We start from the raw sequence: 18,639 nt of genomic DNA, 5'->3' as shown, positions 1-18,639 counted from the left end.
CGAAAAAAAACGTGAATGTCAGGAAGGCTGCAAACATCACCAAATGAATCCCTGGACCTCTCCCGTTGACTTAAACAGCAATGTGGCTGGTTTTAGGTGGCGCATAGTCAAATTTGAATACTTAAAGAGCCAGTGTATGATATATCTCAAAAATCTAATTCCAATTTTTTAAAAAACGAAGAATTTGGATAACTGTCTAGTCGAATTTGACCATAAAAAAAAATTCAAAAATTAATTTTCAATTCAACCCTTATTAAATCTGCCCCTGAGTGTGTGTGTGTGTGTGTGTATAGATGTATGTATATTTATGTATATATATGATGGTATATGATGATATTCGTGACCTGCTATACCATTTAAGACCACAAGGGCAGTTGCTAGCCCACACATTTCCGCACAGTCAAGGTGGCCATACACTGAGAGATCTGTTCATTTGGCGATGTCGCCAAACGAGCGGATTTCTCCCCGATATGACCTTGAGCTGGGCAATATCGGGCTGATCCAATCCTAGGGCCCAACAATCGGATCCTAACAAATTGTAATGGACGGGCAGATCACGGGACCGCATCAACGAACAGATGCAGCCGCGATCCGACGGGATTTTTAGTCCCATCCGATCGAGATCTTAATCTGGGGAAGCCCGTCGGGGAGCCGCATACACGGGCCAATAAGCTGCTGACTCGGTCTGTCGGCAGCTTTTATCGGCCCATGTATGGCCACCTCCAGTTGAATGAAAAACTCTTCATTAAAGATACTTGAGTCAAAATGCGCTCCTTTCACCTCTGTATAGTTGCACTCACTGTGCCTACTCCTGTTCTGAATCTAGCTCTGCTTTGTCTATTAATGCAGGTGGACTTGTGAAGCCATCACCATCTCCAAACCAGGTGGTGCAGCCAGAGGCAGCTAAAGAATCTCAGTAGGTATTCACAAAGCAGTGCAGACATCCTAGAAGATGCAAAGACCCTATATTATTTCTGCACAGGCGTTGAGTGTGGGATTGGTGGTGTTTAGTTGGATGAGGATGATTATATGTGTGTGTTCCCTGCTGTTAAATCTGTATAGAGTAAGAGGCAAAAGGAAAATTGTATGTTACTTCTTTATTTACTGATTAATGCAGTGCATTCAACATCTGACAGTATATCCCAGAGAGCTGACACACCAGAAGCAAGTGAGGCAATACAGGGAATACTTGGCCAGGAACACTAGATATTTATAGATATTTATATACATATATAACGCTGTAAAGAATAGCATTAGAGGCCCAATCAGAACCAACTGTCCATGCCATTATCGAGGGCAGGGGACAGGCTGGTACTCTGGTCTATATCCAGCTTTACAGGAATCTTTGTAACATTATGATTGTGACTGGACTTTCAGAACCAGAGAGGCAGGGTGTATTCCTGATTCAAGAAGCTGGCAGTTGCAGAAACAGCAAGATCCCTATATACAGTATATATGTCAGAACGACAGTCTTTATCTCTAGCTCACTATACAAAAAAACATACAAAAAAATCTTTACCCTAACGATGCAATATAGAGCAATACAGGGACCGGCGGCACCAGCAAGGGAAAGGAATAATCAAAAAATAATTAAATAATTATTTAGAAAAAAACTAAAAACACATACATTTTCCAAAATGTACCTTGTTTAAGTGCATGGAGCCGGACTACTTTGTTTCTGGATCTGAGAACCGATTGGTTAGAAATAAAGCGAAACTCCGTTCCGCCTGTTATTCTTATAGTCAGTACTGGTGAAGTGCTCTCTCCATAGAAACAGTATGTACAATATATATATAAAAAGCATAATCGTTACACTAAAAACACATTACTGAAATGCATGTATGTACAGTACACGGCCAATGGCTACCCGCTGACAAAAATGGCGACAGTAAGGCCTAAAGATGATTGGCTCTTCTATAAAAGGGCACATTGATAATGCTAATTAGATACATGGGTTCTGCACCTTTGTTTGGATATCAGCCTTCCCTTAACCCATGGGTGTAAGTGTAGCACAGCAAGCAAATGCTATGGTGGGGGAGGGGCAGGACTCAATCATCTCCCTTCATTTCAAGTAGGGAAGCCTAATCCAAGCCCATGTAATGCAGTTATTACTTATTTATATAGCCCTTCACAACAGACCACAAAAGGGTCATCGAACCACATACCATATAAGTTTCAGGAGGAAGAGTCGCAGATCTAAAGGGCTGATGGGTAAATCAATGGAGTGTATTTGGAATTTTTTTTTCATGGCAGGACCATCATTAGAAATACTATGGGACTATACTACCATACTACTGGATCCTCAGCCCTCTGCTTAGCTAGGCCCCTTGTGTGATGCCATCTAAATATAAATAGTACCCCTTTAATTCATCTAAAGAAGGCATGCTTGGCCACGCCCAGACCTGCCCAGGACACACCCCATTCTACCAAGCAGGCATCCCTGCTTTAAGCCCCACCCCATTAAGCCCTATTCCTTATGACCCAAAAGGTGGTACTGTTTCCTGGACTGTTAAAAGAACAGGAAAGTGGTTTATATATATCTATGGAATATATCCGATACCTAAAAGTCAGAAAAGATTATGGGTTGTGGGTGCCTTTTTCTGCTGAGGCGTGTGACTGGCATTATGTGCTCTTTTATATAAGGGCAACTAGTCCCAGGTGTGTCCTTGCCTGCGTTGTGTGGCCGCGGAGAGTTTACGATACGGAAGAGATTGGATTATGCGGTGAACCCATCTGTGTCAGAACCTTGTCCAGCCATTGAAGCGGCCCGTGTAGATGGATTTCAATCCAGCAGGGGGTGCTAGTGACATCCTGTCGGTGATATTCTGCTCCCCATCCCTAGAATGAAACAATACATCGTTACTTAGGGGCTTAGAACGAACGATGTTAGACATGTCCATCAGCACACAGTGATATCTATACAGGATAATGCACCAAACATTCATGGCAACGCAGCTCCTCTTCTCTGTGGTTGACATTAGTTCACAGAAGCGATCCTAGAGGGGGGCGGGCCCTGGTGCGTGACGCGCAGCCGGGCCCCGCCCCCTCCGCACGGCCGCATTTTCGCACCCCCTGCTCCCCTGGTAGTTCCGCCACTGCTAGTTCATTTAACCTCTATTAACTCTTAGAACAATGTTTGTTATTTTCCAGGGCTTAAAGGGATACTGTCATGGGAAAAAATGTTTTTATCAAAACGTATCAGTTAATAGTGCTGCTCCAGCAGAATTCTGCACTGAAATCCATTTCTTAGTGATGCACCGAATCCTGGATTTGGTTCGGCCTTTTTCATCAGGATTCGGCCGAATCCTTGTGTCTGGCCGAACCAAATCCAAATTTGCATTTGTAAATTAGGGACAGGGAGGGAAATCGCGACTTTTCATCACAAAGCAAGGAAGTGAAAAAAATGTTCACACTTTTTTCTTTCCCGCCCCGCTTCGGTATTCAGCCGAAATTTTCACAAAGGTGAATAGTGGATTTTGTGCATCCATACCGTTTCTGAAATGAGCAAACAGATTTTTTTATATTTAATTTTTAAATCTGACATGGGGAAGACATATTGTCAGTTTCCAGATGCCCCCAGTCATGTGACTTGTGCTCTGATAAACTTCAGTCACTCTTTACTGCTGTACTGCAAATTGGAGTGATATCAACCCCCCCTCCCCCCCCCCCCACCAGGAGCCTAACAACAGAACAATGGAAAGGTTAATAGATAGCAGCTCCCTAAAACAAGATAATAGCTGCCTGGTAGATCTAAAAGTGGCCATACACGGGCATACTTTTATCGTTCTGCTCGTTAAACGATCGTCTGCCGATTATTTTACCATACGATATGCCATCCACAGAGAACGATTACATGAACAGATATAACTGTATTGTTTGCCTCGTATACGGATGAACGTTGTTCAACAAACAAGGAGTGGTGCCAGCATTGTGTCACTGTCTGTAGTAAATAGTCAGTTTCTCCTTCCCTGCTCCATACAGACATATGGATTTCTGCTATGGCATAATAAACTTATTTCACATATGAGGTGATAGAGTGATATTCCTGCAGTCAGCACCAATTTATTTCTTTACATAGTTCATATAGTTACAAATGAAGCTTTCAGCAAAGAACATTTGGGTCCTTCCGTTTATGTTCGTTGTTCGTATATGTTCGTTGGCTTGTGCTACAATCCTGACATGGGCAAAGAGGGATTTTATCCCTGACCGACTAAAATTTTTAAACTCATCCGATCAATTTTGCGAACGATAATGACGAGACGATCGTTCGTTCGACAATCGTTTGTACACCATCAACCATCCAATAGGTTATCATTATTATCGGAAACGTTCTGGAAACGGCCGTTTGGAAGTAAAAAATCTGCCCGTGTAAGGCCAACTTAAGAACAGCACTCAATAGTAAAATCCAGGTCCCACTGAGACACATTCAGTTACATTGAGTAGGAGAAACAACAGCCTGTCAGAAAGTAGTTCCATCCTAAAGTCCTCGCTCTTTCTGAAAGCACATGACCAGGCAAACTGACCTGAGATGGCTGCCCACACCAAAATCTCAACTAAAAAAAATATACTTGTTGCTGGTTCAGAAATTAAAGTTTATATTGTAGAGAGAATTGTTTGAAGTGTAATTTAGAAATAAAAACTACATCATAAAAATCATGACAGAATCCCTTTAATGATTCAGTGGGGTGTGCGTTAGAGCTCAGTGCTGCTGAACTCTAACACCACACAGCACAGAATGGAACCTGACCACTCAAATTGTTTCATCTGACAAATCGACATAATAATCAAAGCAGGAAATGTATATTAATTAGCACTATTTAAGTACATAGGAACTGCTCCTATATAGGAAATGCACAGAGCAGACATTTCAGGGGTTTATTAGCCACAGACGCTCTCATATGCCTCTTGCTGAGGTACAAACTGTTTTTTTGGGTTGGGGAGTGTGATCTTGTTGCTATGGAGGGATATCAGATTCCCCATGCACGCCATGTGATACCGGGACAATTTACTTATTGCGAAATGATTTCCCAGAAAGGTCAGAGCCAGAGCCACAGCTATGGATATTTTCAGTGTAACATTTCCATAAGTAAAACCCTTTGGAATAACTGATGATAAAAAGCAGCTATGTCTGGTTTGCGGCCTCTGGCTATTGCCAAGGATGCTGGGAGTTGTAGTCAACACAAATATTAAGGCATGTAAGGATTGCAGTGTTCATTTTTTTCCCAAATACAGGTATGGGACCTGTTATCCAGAATGCTTAGGAACGGGGCTTTTGCGGATAACTGATCTTTCAGTAATTTGTATCTCTTTTAAGTCTATTAGAAAATCATGTAAACATTAAATAAACCCAATAGGCTGGTTTTGCTTCCAATAAGGATTAATTATATCTTAGTTGGGATCAAGTACAAGATACTGTTTTATTATTACAGAAAAAAAGAAATAATTTTTAAAAAAATCGGAATTATTTGATGACAATGGGATAAAATAGAGTCTATGGGAGACAGCCTTTCTGTAACTCTGAGCTTTCTGGATAACGGGTTTCCCGATAATGGATCCCATACCTGTATTCAGCTGCTCAGCTCTGGCGAGATACAAAGAGAACACTGATGCTTATTTATTCAAGCCAAAGCTTTGGCCGACAATAGCATCACTTTAATCTGATAGGTACATTATGTCGATGTGAATAATTTATATTTTGTAACAATAAGCCACATAGCGAGTGCAGCTCCTGCTTCTGTCCGGAGATGAACCATTGTCCACTCCTCCGTGTGGATCTGAATGCAGGCGGCCGGCTCGTACCGTTCTTTCTATTTGATCACTATGCCCATTATTCCTAAGTCTGTATTGAAATAACATTCCTTGATGGCATCAGATACAGAGCTGCAGAGATAAGTCTCTTTCTATATAGCATTGCCACTAAAAAAGGACTCATTCAGGAACAAGAGGGAGCCAGACTTCTTCAAGTGAATTCACTATACACACACAAATTTATATTTTCCATTGATGTTTTGTACTGTGGAGGCTTAAGAGACTGTCCATTATTTTCGGTATTAAAATCACAATACAAACGTCGGCTTTATTCACATAATCCAATATGAAATTTAAATGGAGGAGGAACAGTAGTGCTTAACCCCTTGTGACCCTCAGCTATGAAAATATAAAAATATATCTAAAGGGGAGACCCTTTTATTAAAGGAACCATAGCACCAAAAACTGAAAGTGTATTAAAGTAATTAAAATATAATGTACTGTTGCTCTGCACTGGTAAAACTGCAGTGTTTGCTTCAGAAAGACTACAATAGTTTATATAAATAATGCCATGGGGGCAGCCATTCAAAGCTGAAAAAGGGAAAAATGCACAGGTTACTTAAAGGAGAAGGAAAGGTTTGACATGGTAATGTATTCAAAATGTTAACCCAACATGTGCCTCCTGAACCGCTATATTTCCGCTTCTGCATTGCCATCCATTACTTAGTAATCTGCCTCGCAAGCTCTACCTTTCTTCATGCGTTAGCCGGCGCCATTTTAGAAGCGCCGACGTCACTTCCCCCGCGGCTGCCCCACACTGCGCATGCGCCAATTTTTTTCCCCCTCTTCACTTGACCCCGCGCGTCATCAACGCTGCTGGCACGCAATACGCGTCTCATAAACAGGAACAGCGTGGACACATAGCGAAGGTAGCTGCTGACCACCAATGTAACTGGCATTATTTTTTAACCCAGTATTCCTGACATTAAAGTGGAAAAGATATTCTATATATTTATAATGTCTGCCTTCCTCTGCTTCACTCATCTCATCATCCTATTTCGCCTGCCATTTATATTTGCAAGCAAGCTGCACAGCTCTGCTCTCCCAACGATTGTTGCTATGGCAACCCGTTTCCTGCAGCGTGATTAGCTGCTCTAACAAAGAGGGAGGGCAGAACAGAGGTCAGTAACGACGTAAGCAGGGAAGAAGCTGCTCAATATGCGCATGCTCAGCAGTACTACAGAGAGGAACTGCGCATGATCCAGGTCGTGAGTTGCAATGGGAAGATAGACATGCTGGGAAAAACGCTTCTCCTACTCTACACTATCAGAGGAAACGGATCAACAGAGCTGCTACAAGAAAGCACACAGAGGTAAATGTAACACACCAGCAGACTTTTAGTAACACGGCTGCTTTTTTAAAGATAATTCATGTTTGGGCTTTACAGGTCCTTTAAGGTGGCCATACACGGGCAGATAAAGCTGCCGATATCAGTCGTTTGGACCAATTTGACAGCTTATCTGCCCGTGTATGGGGGCTTCCGATGGGTCTCCCCGATCGATATCTGGCCACGAAGGTTGGATTTTTACCCGACCGACCTGCGGAGCCCCTTGGCGCATCGTAATTTGATCGTTCGGCCATATGGCCGAACTTTCGTATTACCCCCGATATAGCCATGCCGTTAGTGGCATATCGGGGAAAGATCCGCTCGTTTGGCGATGTCGCCAAACGAGCGGATCTTTGAGTCTATGGCAACCTTTAGCATACTGTATAACAGATAAAACACCATTGTATTGGACAGCTCTTATCTGTTAGGTGCTACGTATGTGTCTTTTCTCTTTTTTTGAGCGTTGAATGGCTGACCCCGTGGCTACACAGCAGCTTATTTATATAAACAATAGTAGTCTTCCTGAAACAAACACACAGCTTTTCCCAGTGAATGTTAACGGTATATTATATGTTAATTACTTTAAAATGCTTTAATTTTTTGGTGTTACTGTTCCTTTAAAGATGAAATCTTAGTGGTATTATACGTTTTGGAAACCGCGAGTAAACTCGATTTCTCTAAAATCCCGAATGCTGTGAAAGTTATAAAACGATCCGAATATAAAAAGTACGAATGGAAAAAAGTGCTGAATGATCTGAAAAAAAATCCAAATATCTCTAAAACCTCTTAAAAATGTAGTTTTTCGGAAAATTACTAACAAGAAAAAAATCCAAAAACCTCTAAAAGTCTGGTAAAAAAAGGCCCTATAGGATCAACGCAGCTCCCATTGACTTCTATGGGGCCTGCTTTTACTCCTGTTTTTTTACTTCTAGGGGTTATTTACTAAACCTCAAATTTTTCTGTTTGTGCTTTTTGGGACAAAAACTAAAAATGTTCGTGGGGAAAAAAACTCAAATTTTTAAAGATTTATTGTACCCTGATGCTGTTAAAAGACCCAATCTGAAAACCGCCATCTCAGACCTGTCGAGGTCCTGTATAAGTCAATGGGAGAGGCACCAATCTAAATTTGAAGTTTTCGTGGTCTATGCTGAATTTAGCACGAAAATCTAACTTTTTTTCTGGTAAAAACTTGACAAATTAGAGCAATTCAGGAAAAAAACAGAAAATTAAGAGTGATTTGGGTTTTCACTCGATATTATCGAGTTTTTCCACAATCCGATTAAATTCAGGTTTTTTTTATTAATAAATAAGCTAAAATAGGGCATGGGAGTTTGTGGGGTTTTTTTTTATAAAATATGAGCCAAATTCAGATTTTAGAGTTTCCGAGAAATTTTTAAAAAGAAACTCACATTTTTAGAGAAAAACACGATTCGTAAAAAAAAAAAAATCCGAATATTAATAAATATTAATAAATGGGCCCTTAAGTGTTAACTGTCTGGCATGGTGTTCAGGGCTGAACAAGATATAGGTCTGATTCAGTCCAGAACTGACCTCCTCAACCAATAACTTTATATAATATCTTGGCACCAATTAAAAAGCAATTAAATATATTATTAAATATAAAAGTGTTACTTGTGTACAGAAACAGATATTATGGGGCTAGATTCTGCAACAGCACCACCTACTGTCCAGAGAGTGTGTAAGTAAGCCTCAGTCTTCCAATGCAGAGTAAAGAACAACATAGAATGAGAATACAGAATGAGAAGTACGGGCAAATAGCAGTGATGTCATACTTTACCTGCCAAAGTGATTACTTACTTTAACAAAGCTCATACGAATTGTGCACATTTTCGTCAGCTCATAAACCACCTCGAACCCTTGGTTAACGGACTGGGAAAGTAGCTGGGCAAATAGTTGGTTATTAAAGATCTTCAGGCTGCAGCCACTGGGGATCTTGCAGACAGTGGAGGGATGGAAGCCGTGCTGGTAATTGCAGTTGCGACTCTGTACGAAAATGCTGCTGTCGCTCACGCATTCTGCATACACCTCTCCGCCCACGTAGTAAAGATGGACCCCTGGGCACAACATACGATAAAGGATTACAAGACAGTTTCCTACTTGTGTTATTATCTAAGAGATTTCCTTAGCAATATGGTTTTATGCAAAGGGGAAATCTGTTGAACAGAATATTCACTGAAACTTGTTACTTTTATGTCATTTCAGTTTTTTCAGTTTCCCATAGTTGAAAAATGTTTCTGCCTGAATGTTAATGTTCCTTAATAAACAGGAGCAAACGAGGACACGTCAGAAAAGAAATGCACTTTAACTGCTCTGGAAATTACATTTTGTATCAGAACAGGAGCTTTATGGATTTGGGAAGTTGGGGAAAAAAGAGAGATTTTCCATCTTGGACTAATTTTATCATTTTATAAATGTAGCCTTTTATCTTTCAGAGTAAAAAAATCAGTCACAGCATGAGTAGGAGGGGTGCTTGGATCTGTATTGTTTAGTGATGGGCGAATTTATTCCCGGCAAATTTCCACATTTCGGCACCTGCAAATAGTTTCTGCTGCAAAAATTTGCCGGCGAAAAATTTTGTTGCAACAAAAAAGTCGCTTGTGTAAAAATTGTCATGCTTCACGCCCATTAACTTTAACGCATTTGAACAGAAAAGTTGTGGACGTAAAAATTGTTGCTTGTGTAAAAATTTTCACGCGTCACAATAATTTTGACGCCCATTGACTTCAACGTGTTTCGCTAATTTTTCCGGGGTTTCACTAATTGTTTGGTGAACCAAAACAGGACAGATTTGCCCCTCACTATTAGTGTTGCATTGGGGGAGCCTACTTGTTCCTGTCTTCTTGGATAGAGGAAGGCTGTGGGAATGGAGGTAGTCTTATTGGGAACCGGGGGAGTCAATCATTCTGTCGGAACCCTGAAAGAATCTTGCTGGGGCGTTTTTACTGCCAGGGCTAATTTGAAATTAGAATCTGTAACATTAAGAGATAGAGGTTTGATCTAACTGCAAGATATTGATAGGGGAAGGAGTTTATAAGGATTATATCAAACAAGGGGGTGTATAGGCAGAATTCCTACAAAGAAAGTATTATATATGACCCAGGAACTATTTTTTCCCTGCCACGTGTTAACTTAGGCATTATACATGGAATTGGCAGTGAGTTTATCCTGCCATGTAGTACAGGGATATAATTTAATATATACAATAACACTGCATTTATGCTCCCATTCATTCTGAGCATAGCTACATGAAATTAGCAATGTATTTATCCTGTTATGGGTTCCGGGGTATTATACATGAAACTGGCAGGGCTGAATAGGGCCAGTGGACCCGGCTCTTATAGGCCCTGCCGACCCAAACCTGCTCCCTGATGGAAACTCTGCGCCCTCCACCTGAACACTCCAGATTGCGGCCAAAAAGGAAAGATGTTTACAGAGGCAGCAGGGGGAGGGTTGCAGGCACCAGGGGCCCCTGAGGTTGCAGTCCCAGTTGGCCTGGACACCCCAGTCTGACCCTGCATTTATCCAGCCACACAGGTCCAGACTGGGATTCATAATAAGGCCTGGCAAGTATAGAGAGGCACAAATGGCCCCCCTGCAGGCTCAATAAATAGTGACAGTCTATGGCATCTTACAGCAGCGCCTCTGGCATTTGCCAGAATTCACAGATTGCCAGTCTGGGCCTGCTGCCATGTGTTCTGGGGTATTATACATGAAAATGGGGCCTGTGATACTATGAAGGAATCTGTGGAGAAAATGGCTTTAATTGGCCTCCCCAAACATGAAACCACCCTCTCTCCCTATGAGAGGTTTCTTTTAGTAACTTTGAAACCAGCATTATTAATCACAACTAGAGTCTTTTTTTTTCTTGATGGCAAATTTAGGACCTGGGGTAGGCAATAGTCTTACAGTAGGAGGCCAGGAGTGTATTTCTGCTCCTCTACAAAGAATGAGAGTATTGTTTGGGGAAAGACTACGAGCTGCCCAGAGAGGACACGACAAACATACCCTTTCCAATGTGTCTGCGGGTGTTTTCAATAGTGGAGTTGCGGTTGACATTTGAGAGAAGTCCTAAGCAGAACCTGTTCTTATTATTGGAGGGGTCCGTGAACCCGTCGATGAGGACACTGCGTGCGGAGGCCTGGAAGGTCTCCCCTACTCGATTATTCAGTTCATAATAAGCGACAGAACACCAATGCAATGGCTCTTCATAGCAAACCGGGCGAAAGTCTGTCAAACAAAAATGTACAATTATAAAAAGGCACCTTTCGCAAATAATCAATTAGTTGTTATTACAGCTGTACTGTAGCTTTACAGTACTGAATTCCCTTCCTTTGCCCAGAGTGGGCTGATATTCAGTACTCATTAGTAAGAACCCAGTGCATATCCTATATAATAAAGTTCAAGTGTCTCTGCATCCAGTCCGTGTCCGTGGGATTGCGCTACTGCGCATGTGCCCCACGGACCGTCTCTGGCATAAGTGGGACAGCGATAAATAGCCATTAGCCATTATGGGTTGACTTTCCTTTGTGCCTCAGAGAAAGCCCCGGTTGGCAGGAAAGTCTACAAGAGCCGCTATTGTGTGTGTAGGCCGGAGCAGCGGAGCAGGCGGGTCGGTAAGTAGGAGGGTAAGTGTGAGGCGTCAGTCACAGTCCAGAGAAGTAACAGACAGGAGGGCTCCGTGGGAAGGAAGAGGCAGTGGCAGATCAGCTCATCCGGGGGGCGGGTCACGGTCCATCTCAACTGAGCCTGGGGGCGGGGTCACGGCAGATCAGCTGGGGCGGGGTCACGGCCCCTCCCATCATGGCCGCCTCCATGTGCGACGTGTTTGCCTTTTGTGCTGAGCAGGAGCCAGCGCGTCGGACAGTGGAGATTCGCTTTGTCAGCAGCGGGAAGGTACCAGGGAGCGGGGAGAGAGCGGGAGCGTCGGGCTGGGGGTCAGCGGGGTCGGGAGAGAGTGGGGGACGAGGCTGGGAGTGAGGGGAGGGAAAGCAGCTGATGAGCTGCGGCCCGTGTGTCTGAGAGGAGGGATATGAGAGACACGGGGTTACCTGGGAGATTATTAGTGTCACGTGTGAGTAACAACAGGACAGTGAGTGGCCCGGGCCCAATGTGTCTCCTTCACCCACGTGACTCCCAGTCTCCTGCAGCTCCCTGTGTGATCCACTGACTTGTGTGTGACTCCTCTGTACAATCAGATCTGTGTGTGACTCCTCTCTGTACAATCAGATCTGTGTGTGGGAATCAGTAATCCTATAAAATAAAGTTGAAGTGTCTCTGCGTCCAGTCCCTGTGTCCGTGGGATTGCGCTACTGCGCATGTGCCCCACGGACCGTCTCTGGCGAATTTACGCTAGCGTGAGCAGCTCGAGCTGTGGGATGTTTTACCATTGTGGGTGATAGTCTGAAAAACGTAAATACGTTACCGTTCACCGACCTAGAACAATTCTGTTTTTATAAATGTTTGACTACATATGTTCTAGCGCCCGTTAATTTAACGGGCTTAATGTCTAGTATGTAAATATAAGTGTACCTCTGTTCAGTGCTGACAAAACTAACTGGCATTCAGCTGGGTCTGCAGTTGGTCTGTTTTGATTCCCTTGAAGGTCTGGAGCATTATATGGCGGAGGGGGCGTCTCTGCAAATACAGAAAGAATCATTAATAGATGAATACATTGAACACCAAAACTGTTTTGCTGCAGCCTATTGAGAATTTTTCGGCCTAGTCAATATAGGCAGCTTACCAAACAAATTCTTCATAAAGTCATTGGCATCTTCAGTACTCTTACAAACAAAGGAAATGTATATAAACGAATCCCATAAACTAAAATGAAACATAGTTTGGCTTAATCGACTTAAATGCAACGTGACCAACCTGTGATCTGGTACGGGGGGCTTCCTGGGTCAGTGGAACTCCTAGGAGAATCTGGATAGCCCACTGTGTTCGGGGACTGAGAGAAGATGTTACTTGGTGAGGAAGAGAATGGAGTGCATGGGGGCTGCTGGAAAGACTCCGGGAAAGTTGCATTGTGTGGCATTAGTGGTTCATTATTCAGCGAGGTGTTTCGAAACTTTGCTAGAAGGCTCAGCTGTGGGTTGAACTCGCTGTGTCTTGGAACAAGCACCGGCGGTAACACTAAGTTAATAAAATAGAGACCATAAAATATCATTCAAATTCAATTTATATTGCTAAAATGCTGCTATCCGCCTATTCTTTTTTTAACGAGATTGTCCTTTAAATATCATTTTGTTCATACAGTGTTCATATAAATGGGAATAATGAAACATGTCTTAGTGCAATTTCTGATTTACAGGCTTAGTAATTGAAAAGCCTCAATAAAAGCAGCACGTGTAAAACATAAGACATGTCCATTAATCAGCCTATAATGTACAAATAACAAAGTCCTTAAAGGGCAAGTCAATCCCAAAATAACAATTTTCTTAATGAAAGAAAACATAATTCTAAGCAACTTCCTGATATACATTTATTAAAACATTTCAGTGCTTTAAAGTTATTTGTAAAAACAATTGCTATTGAAAGCAGCATTTTCTTAACTCCTGGTTGTTACTTTTTAAACAATGTTGCAAAAGTCTTAGTTCCCCAGCAGCAAAGACAGTTCTGTTAATCAGCTGCCTTGTCTTATATCGTATCAATAGTCTTTCCATAGGGAAATTGTAACGCATGTATATTGCAAAGTTATATTGCTTACAATTATCTTTTTCTTATTAGGCAAAATATTTTTTTTTTGGGTTGACATTCACTTTAATGTTTTACTAATGTGAGAAGTGACCATGGAAGTCCAATGGAAGACACAGCAAAATAACACCCTTTGCAACATTATGGGGAAAATATAGATAGATAGATTAGACAGATTAAATAGAGAGATAGATATAGATAAATGATGCTACCTGTAAAGGGATTGTCAACCCAAAAAAATAAAGAAAAACAAATAAAGAAAACAGAATTTTAAGCAAATTTGCAATAGACATTCATTACTAATTTTATTTTTTACAGATGGCAATATGCTATTTGATTTTCACTTCTACTTTCTTTAGCTTTAAATTTGAAATGTACATTAATCCTGAGGTCAGACTTTTCTTGCCATGTGTTTTGACCAGAACTGAATACATTTTAATTATCCAGATCAATTCTAAAAGCATTTTCCTAATTCAATCTTTTCTTTTTTTACCAAAGGGTGTTCTCCTGCTTTAAGCGGGTTAAAACTATCTATCCTATCTTATCTGCTCCCATGGGGCCACATTTCAAGCGTATCACTCCTTGGAAGGGTTATTGGAGAAAAATCATCTATGTGTTTATTTTACTCAGGCTTAATATGGGTGCCTCAATGGCAGGAGTTTTACAATATGAGCTTAAGGAGCCTGAACAGTTCCCAAGCCAAGACTACTTGCAGCCAACAGAAAATCTGGCATATGTAGTATAGTACGTGCCAGTAATCCTAAAGACTCATTCAATGATTAAGCTACAGGGAGAATGCTATCACTGACTCATACAATCTGTCTAGCTCTGAAAATGTAATAATAAAGCATAAATATGCCAAACATTTTTTCTTAAAAGATGTTTAAATTAAATAAAAATGTTGATGTGGTAAATACAATCTACCCAGTCAGTTCCAGACAGATCCCCTATAACAAATATAAAAGAAGAAGAAGGTAAAAAAAGCACGAGAAGATAATGGAAACTTTGTGGCATTGTGTCACCTAAAAATCCCATTACTGATTCTAAATACTTGGATTAAGAAATCTGGATGCAGATGGGGATACTTTCTCTGCCCCTCCATAAATTGCTCACCTGGTGTTTCCACCCTCCGGTAATGGTAGGGGTTGATGCACACGTCCTTCTGCTTGGACCCAAAAGGGAACTCGCAGCATTCCATTGGTTTCAGCTCATGATGAGACTGCAGATCAGGCCACCTCCAAACCCGGCAATAGATGACATGGGGGAGGCCTTTGCGATGGGACACTTGTAACCTCCCATCCAATGACCGTGGGATAGTGACACATTTACTAGGTTGCCCTGGACAACTTAAAGCCCTTTCTAGTTCCTCCATTGCCCCTTTCTTCTTCTTCAGTTTCTTCACAAGCGAGTCCACCGCTTTCTCTGCCCATTTTTCTTCTTCGTCCCCTTGCTTCCAGCCAAGCAGCCTTTTGACAGCAGGGCTAGTGAAGGAGAACAAAGAGCTGATGGGAGTGCTGGCGTGCATTGGATTTGCTGTGTTTACCTACAGATCAAACCAAGATGGAGGCCAAAGATGCAACGAGTGCAGGCGTCAAGGAATCTTGCACACCTTCTTCAATTTATTCTTTATCAGAAGGAGTCCAGGAAAATGTCTCAAGGAAACATTTAGACATCTCTCAAGGTTCTGGCCATATGTCCTAGCAATGAAATATTTATAAATAGTACATGTATTACGCTCAATATATATATATATATTATATATATATATATATATATATATATATATATATATATATATATATATATATATATATATATATATATATATATATATATATATATCCTAAAAATATCAGCATTAAAACATTATTATTGTGCCTCCAAATTAGCCCCCAAGGAACCTGAAGCTGTATCTGCTTGAATGTGCAACCAAAGCTGTTGCATTGCCTTAAAACTATTTTAATTACATGCAGAATAGACAGACAAATAACACCAAAATAGAAAACAAAAAGGAGCTAAAGATAACTTTCCCTCTCATCCGTTCCCAAGCAAACAGGAGCACTGACTTACATATAAGGTGGCACATGTCCATTAATCAACAAAGCATTCCTGCAACATAACGGTTAGTTTGGCCTCCCCATGAACTAATAAAGAACAAATAAATAGCCCGCCGATGACATCAGTGAGACCATAAAGAGCACTGGTGCTAATGGGAAGAAATCCAAGGGTGTAAATTAGAGATAAAGCCAAAGAGCAGCCATTGTGTGCTATTAATAGAGATCTCTATACTACACAGTTTTTTTTTTATAACTGATGTTTTGTTCATGCAAGTCTCTACATTGCTTTTTTGTCATATTCTGAGGAAATCTGCATATAGTGTGGTTTCACAGAGCAACACATGTAGATAAGATGAGTGAGACACTCAAGAATAAACTCCTTCCTCTGGGAAGGGAGTGTGACTGTGGGATAGCAGGTATAATAGGGAGAGATGGTGCCTATAGTAACAGTGGGATAATAGTCTCTGGGAAGGGAGTGTGACTGTGGGATAGCAGGTATAGTAGGGAGAGTTAGTGCCTATAGTAACAGTGTGATAATAGTCTCTGGGAAGGGAGTGTGACTGTGGGATAGCAGGTATAGTAGGGAGAGTTAGTGCCTATAGTAACAGTGTGATAATAGTCTCTGGGAAGGGAGTGTGACTGTGGGATAGCAGGTATAGTAGGGAGAGATGGTGTCTATAGTAACAGTGTGATAATAGTCTCTGGGAAGGGAGTGTGACTGTGGGATAGCAGGTATAGTAGGGAGAGATGGTGTCTATAGTAACAGTGTGATAATAGTCTCTGGGAAGGGAGTGTGACTGTGGGATAGCAGGTATAGTAGGGAGAGATGGTGCCTATAGTAACAGTGGAATTATAGTCTCTGGGAAGGGACTGTGGCTGTGGGATAGCAGGTATAGTAGGGAGAGATGGTGTCTATAGTAACAGTGTGATAATAGTCTCTGGGAAGGGAGTGTGACTGTGGGATAGCAGGTATAGTAGGGAGAGATGGTGCCTATAGTAACAGTGTAATAATAGTCTCTGGGAAGGGACTGTGGCTGTGGGATAGCAGGTATAGTAGGGAGAGATGGTGTCTATAGTAACAGTGGGGATAATAGTCTCTGGGAAGGGACTGTGGCTGTGGGATAGCAGGTATAGTAGGGAGAGATTGTGCCTATAGTAACAGTGTGATAATAGTCTCTGGGAAGGGAGTGTGACTGTGGGATAGCAGGTGTAGTAGGGAGAGTTAGTGCCTATAGTAACAGTGTGATAATAGTCTCTGGGAAGGGAGTGTGACTGTGGGATAGCAGGTATAGTAGGGAGAGATTGTGCCTATAGTAACAGTGTGATAATAGTCTCTGGGAAGGGAGTGTGACTGTGGGATAGCAGGTATAGTAGGGAGAGATGGTGCCTATAGTAACAGTGGAATTATAGTCTCTGGGAAGGGACTGTGGCTGTGGGATAGCAGGTATAGTAGGGAGAGATGGTGTCTATAGTAACAGTGTGATAATAGTCTCTAAGAAGGGAGTGTGGCTGTGGGATAGCAGGTATAGTAGGGAGAGATGGTGTCTATAGTAACAGTGGGGATAATAGTCTCTGGGAAGGGACTGTGGCTGTGGGATAGCAGGTATAGTAGGGAGAGATGGTGCCTATAGTAAGTGTAATAATAGTCTCTGGGAAGGGACTGTGGCTGTGGGATAGCAGGTATAGTAGGGAGAGATGGTGTCTATAGCAACAGTGGGGATAATAGTCTCTGGGAAGGGACTGTGGCTGTGGGATAGCAGGTATAGTAGGGAGAGATTGTGCCTATAGTAACAGTGTGATAATAGTCTCTGGGAAGGGAGTGTGACTGTGGGATAGCAGGTATAGTAGGGAGAGATGGTGCCTATAGTAACAGTGGAATAATAGTCTCTGGGAAGGGAGTGTGACTGTGGGATAGCAGGTATAGTAGGGAGAGATGGTGCCTATAGTTACAGTGGATAATAGTCTCTAGGAAGGGAGTATGACTGTGGGATAGCAGGTATAGTAGGGAGAGATGGTGTCTATAGTAACAGTGTAATAATAGTCTCTGGGAAGGGACTGTGGCTGTGGGATAGCAGGTATAGTAGGGAGAGATGGTGTCTATAGTAACAGTGGGGATAATAGTCTCTGGGAAGGGACTGTGGCTGTGGGATAGCAGGTATAGTAGGGAGAGATTGTGCCTATAGTAACAGTGTGATAATAGTCTCTGGGAAGGGAGTGTGACTGTGGGATAGCAGGTATAGTAGGGAGAGATGGTGTCTATAGTAACAGTGTGATAATAGTCTCTGGGAAGGGAGTGTGACTGTGGGATAGCAGGTATAGTAGGGAGAGATTGTGCCTATAGTAACAGTGTGATAATAGTCTCTGGGAAGGGAGTGTGACTGTGGGATAGCAGGTATAGTAGGGAGAGATGGTGTCTATAGTAACAGTGGGGATAATAGTCTCTGGGAAGGGACTGTGGCTGTGGGATAGCAGGTATAGTAGGGAGAGATGGTGCCTATAGTAACAGTGTGATAATAGTCTCTGGGAAGGGAGTGTGGCTGTGGGATAGCAGGTATAGTAGGGAGAGATGGTGCCTATAGTATCAGTGGAATAATAGTCTCTGGGAAGGGAGTGTGGCTGTGGGATAGCAGGTATAGTAGGGAGAGATGGTGTCTATAGTAACAGTGGGGATAATAGTCTCTGGGAAGGGACTGTGGCTGTGGGATAGCAGGTATAGTAGGGAGAGATTGTGCC

General features: G+C 42.1%; 1 protein-coding gene across 2 annotated transcripts in view; it reads right to left on the bottom strand.

The window, feature by feature from the left end:
* Positions 1 to 1,082: 1,082 nt before the first annotated feature.
* The window catches only part of smad9.L (SMAD family member 9 L homeolog), a 31,694-nt gene continuing 14,137 nt past the window's right edge, over positions 1,083 to 18,639 (bottom strand). Inside the window, exons 2-7 of one of the 2 annotated variants that reach the window (XM_018244720.2) lie at positions 14,963 to 15,546; positions 13,028 to 13,288; positions 12,686 to 12,790; positions 11,162 to 11,383; positions 8,954 to 9,210; positions 1,083 to 2,838 (exon numbers count right to left, since the gene is read on the bottom strand). In XM_018244720.2, the coding sequence (XP_018100209.1) occupies positions 2,695 to 2,838; positions 8,954 to 9,210; positions 11,162 to 11,383; positions 12,686 to 12,790; positions 13,028 to 13,288; positions 14,963 to 15,374 (1,401 nt within the window). In that variant the 5' untranslated portion in view covers positions 15,375 to 15,546 and the 3' untranslated portion in view covers positions 1,083 to 2,694. 2 annotated transcript variants of the gene reach the window in all.

Source organism: Xenopus laevis, chromosome 2L (genome assembly GCF_017654675.1).
Source record: "Xenopus laevis strain J_2021 chromosome 2L, Xenopus_laevis_v10.1, whole genome shotgun sequence".
NCBI classification, from domain to species: Eukaryota; Metazoa; Chordata; class Amphibia; order Anura; family Pipidae; genus Xenopus; species Xenopus laevis.
The sequence above is the reverse complement of the archived record's forward strand: the minus strand, read 5'-3'. Positions and strand labels throughout refer to the sequence as shown.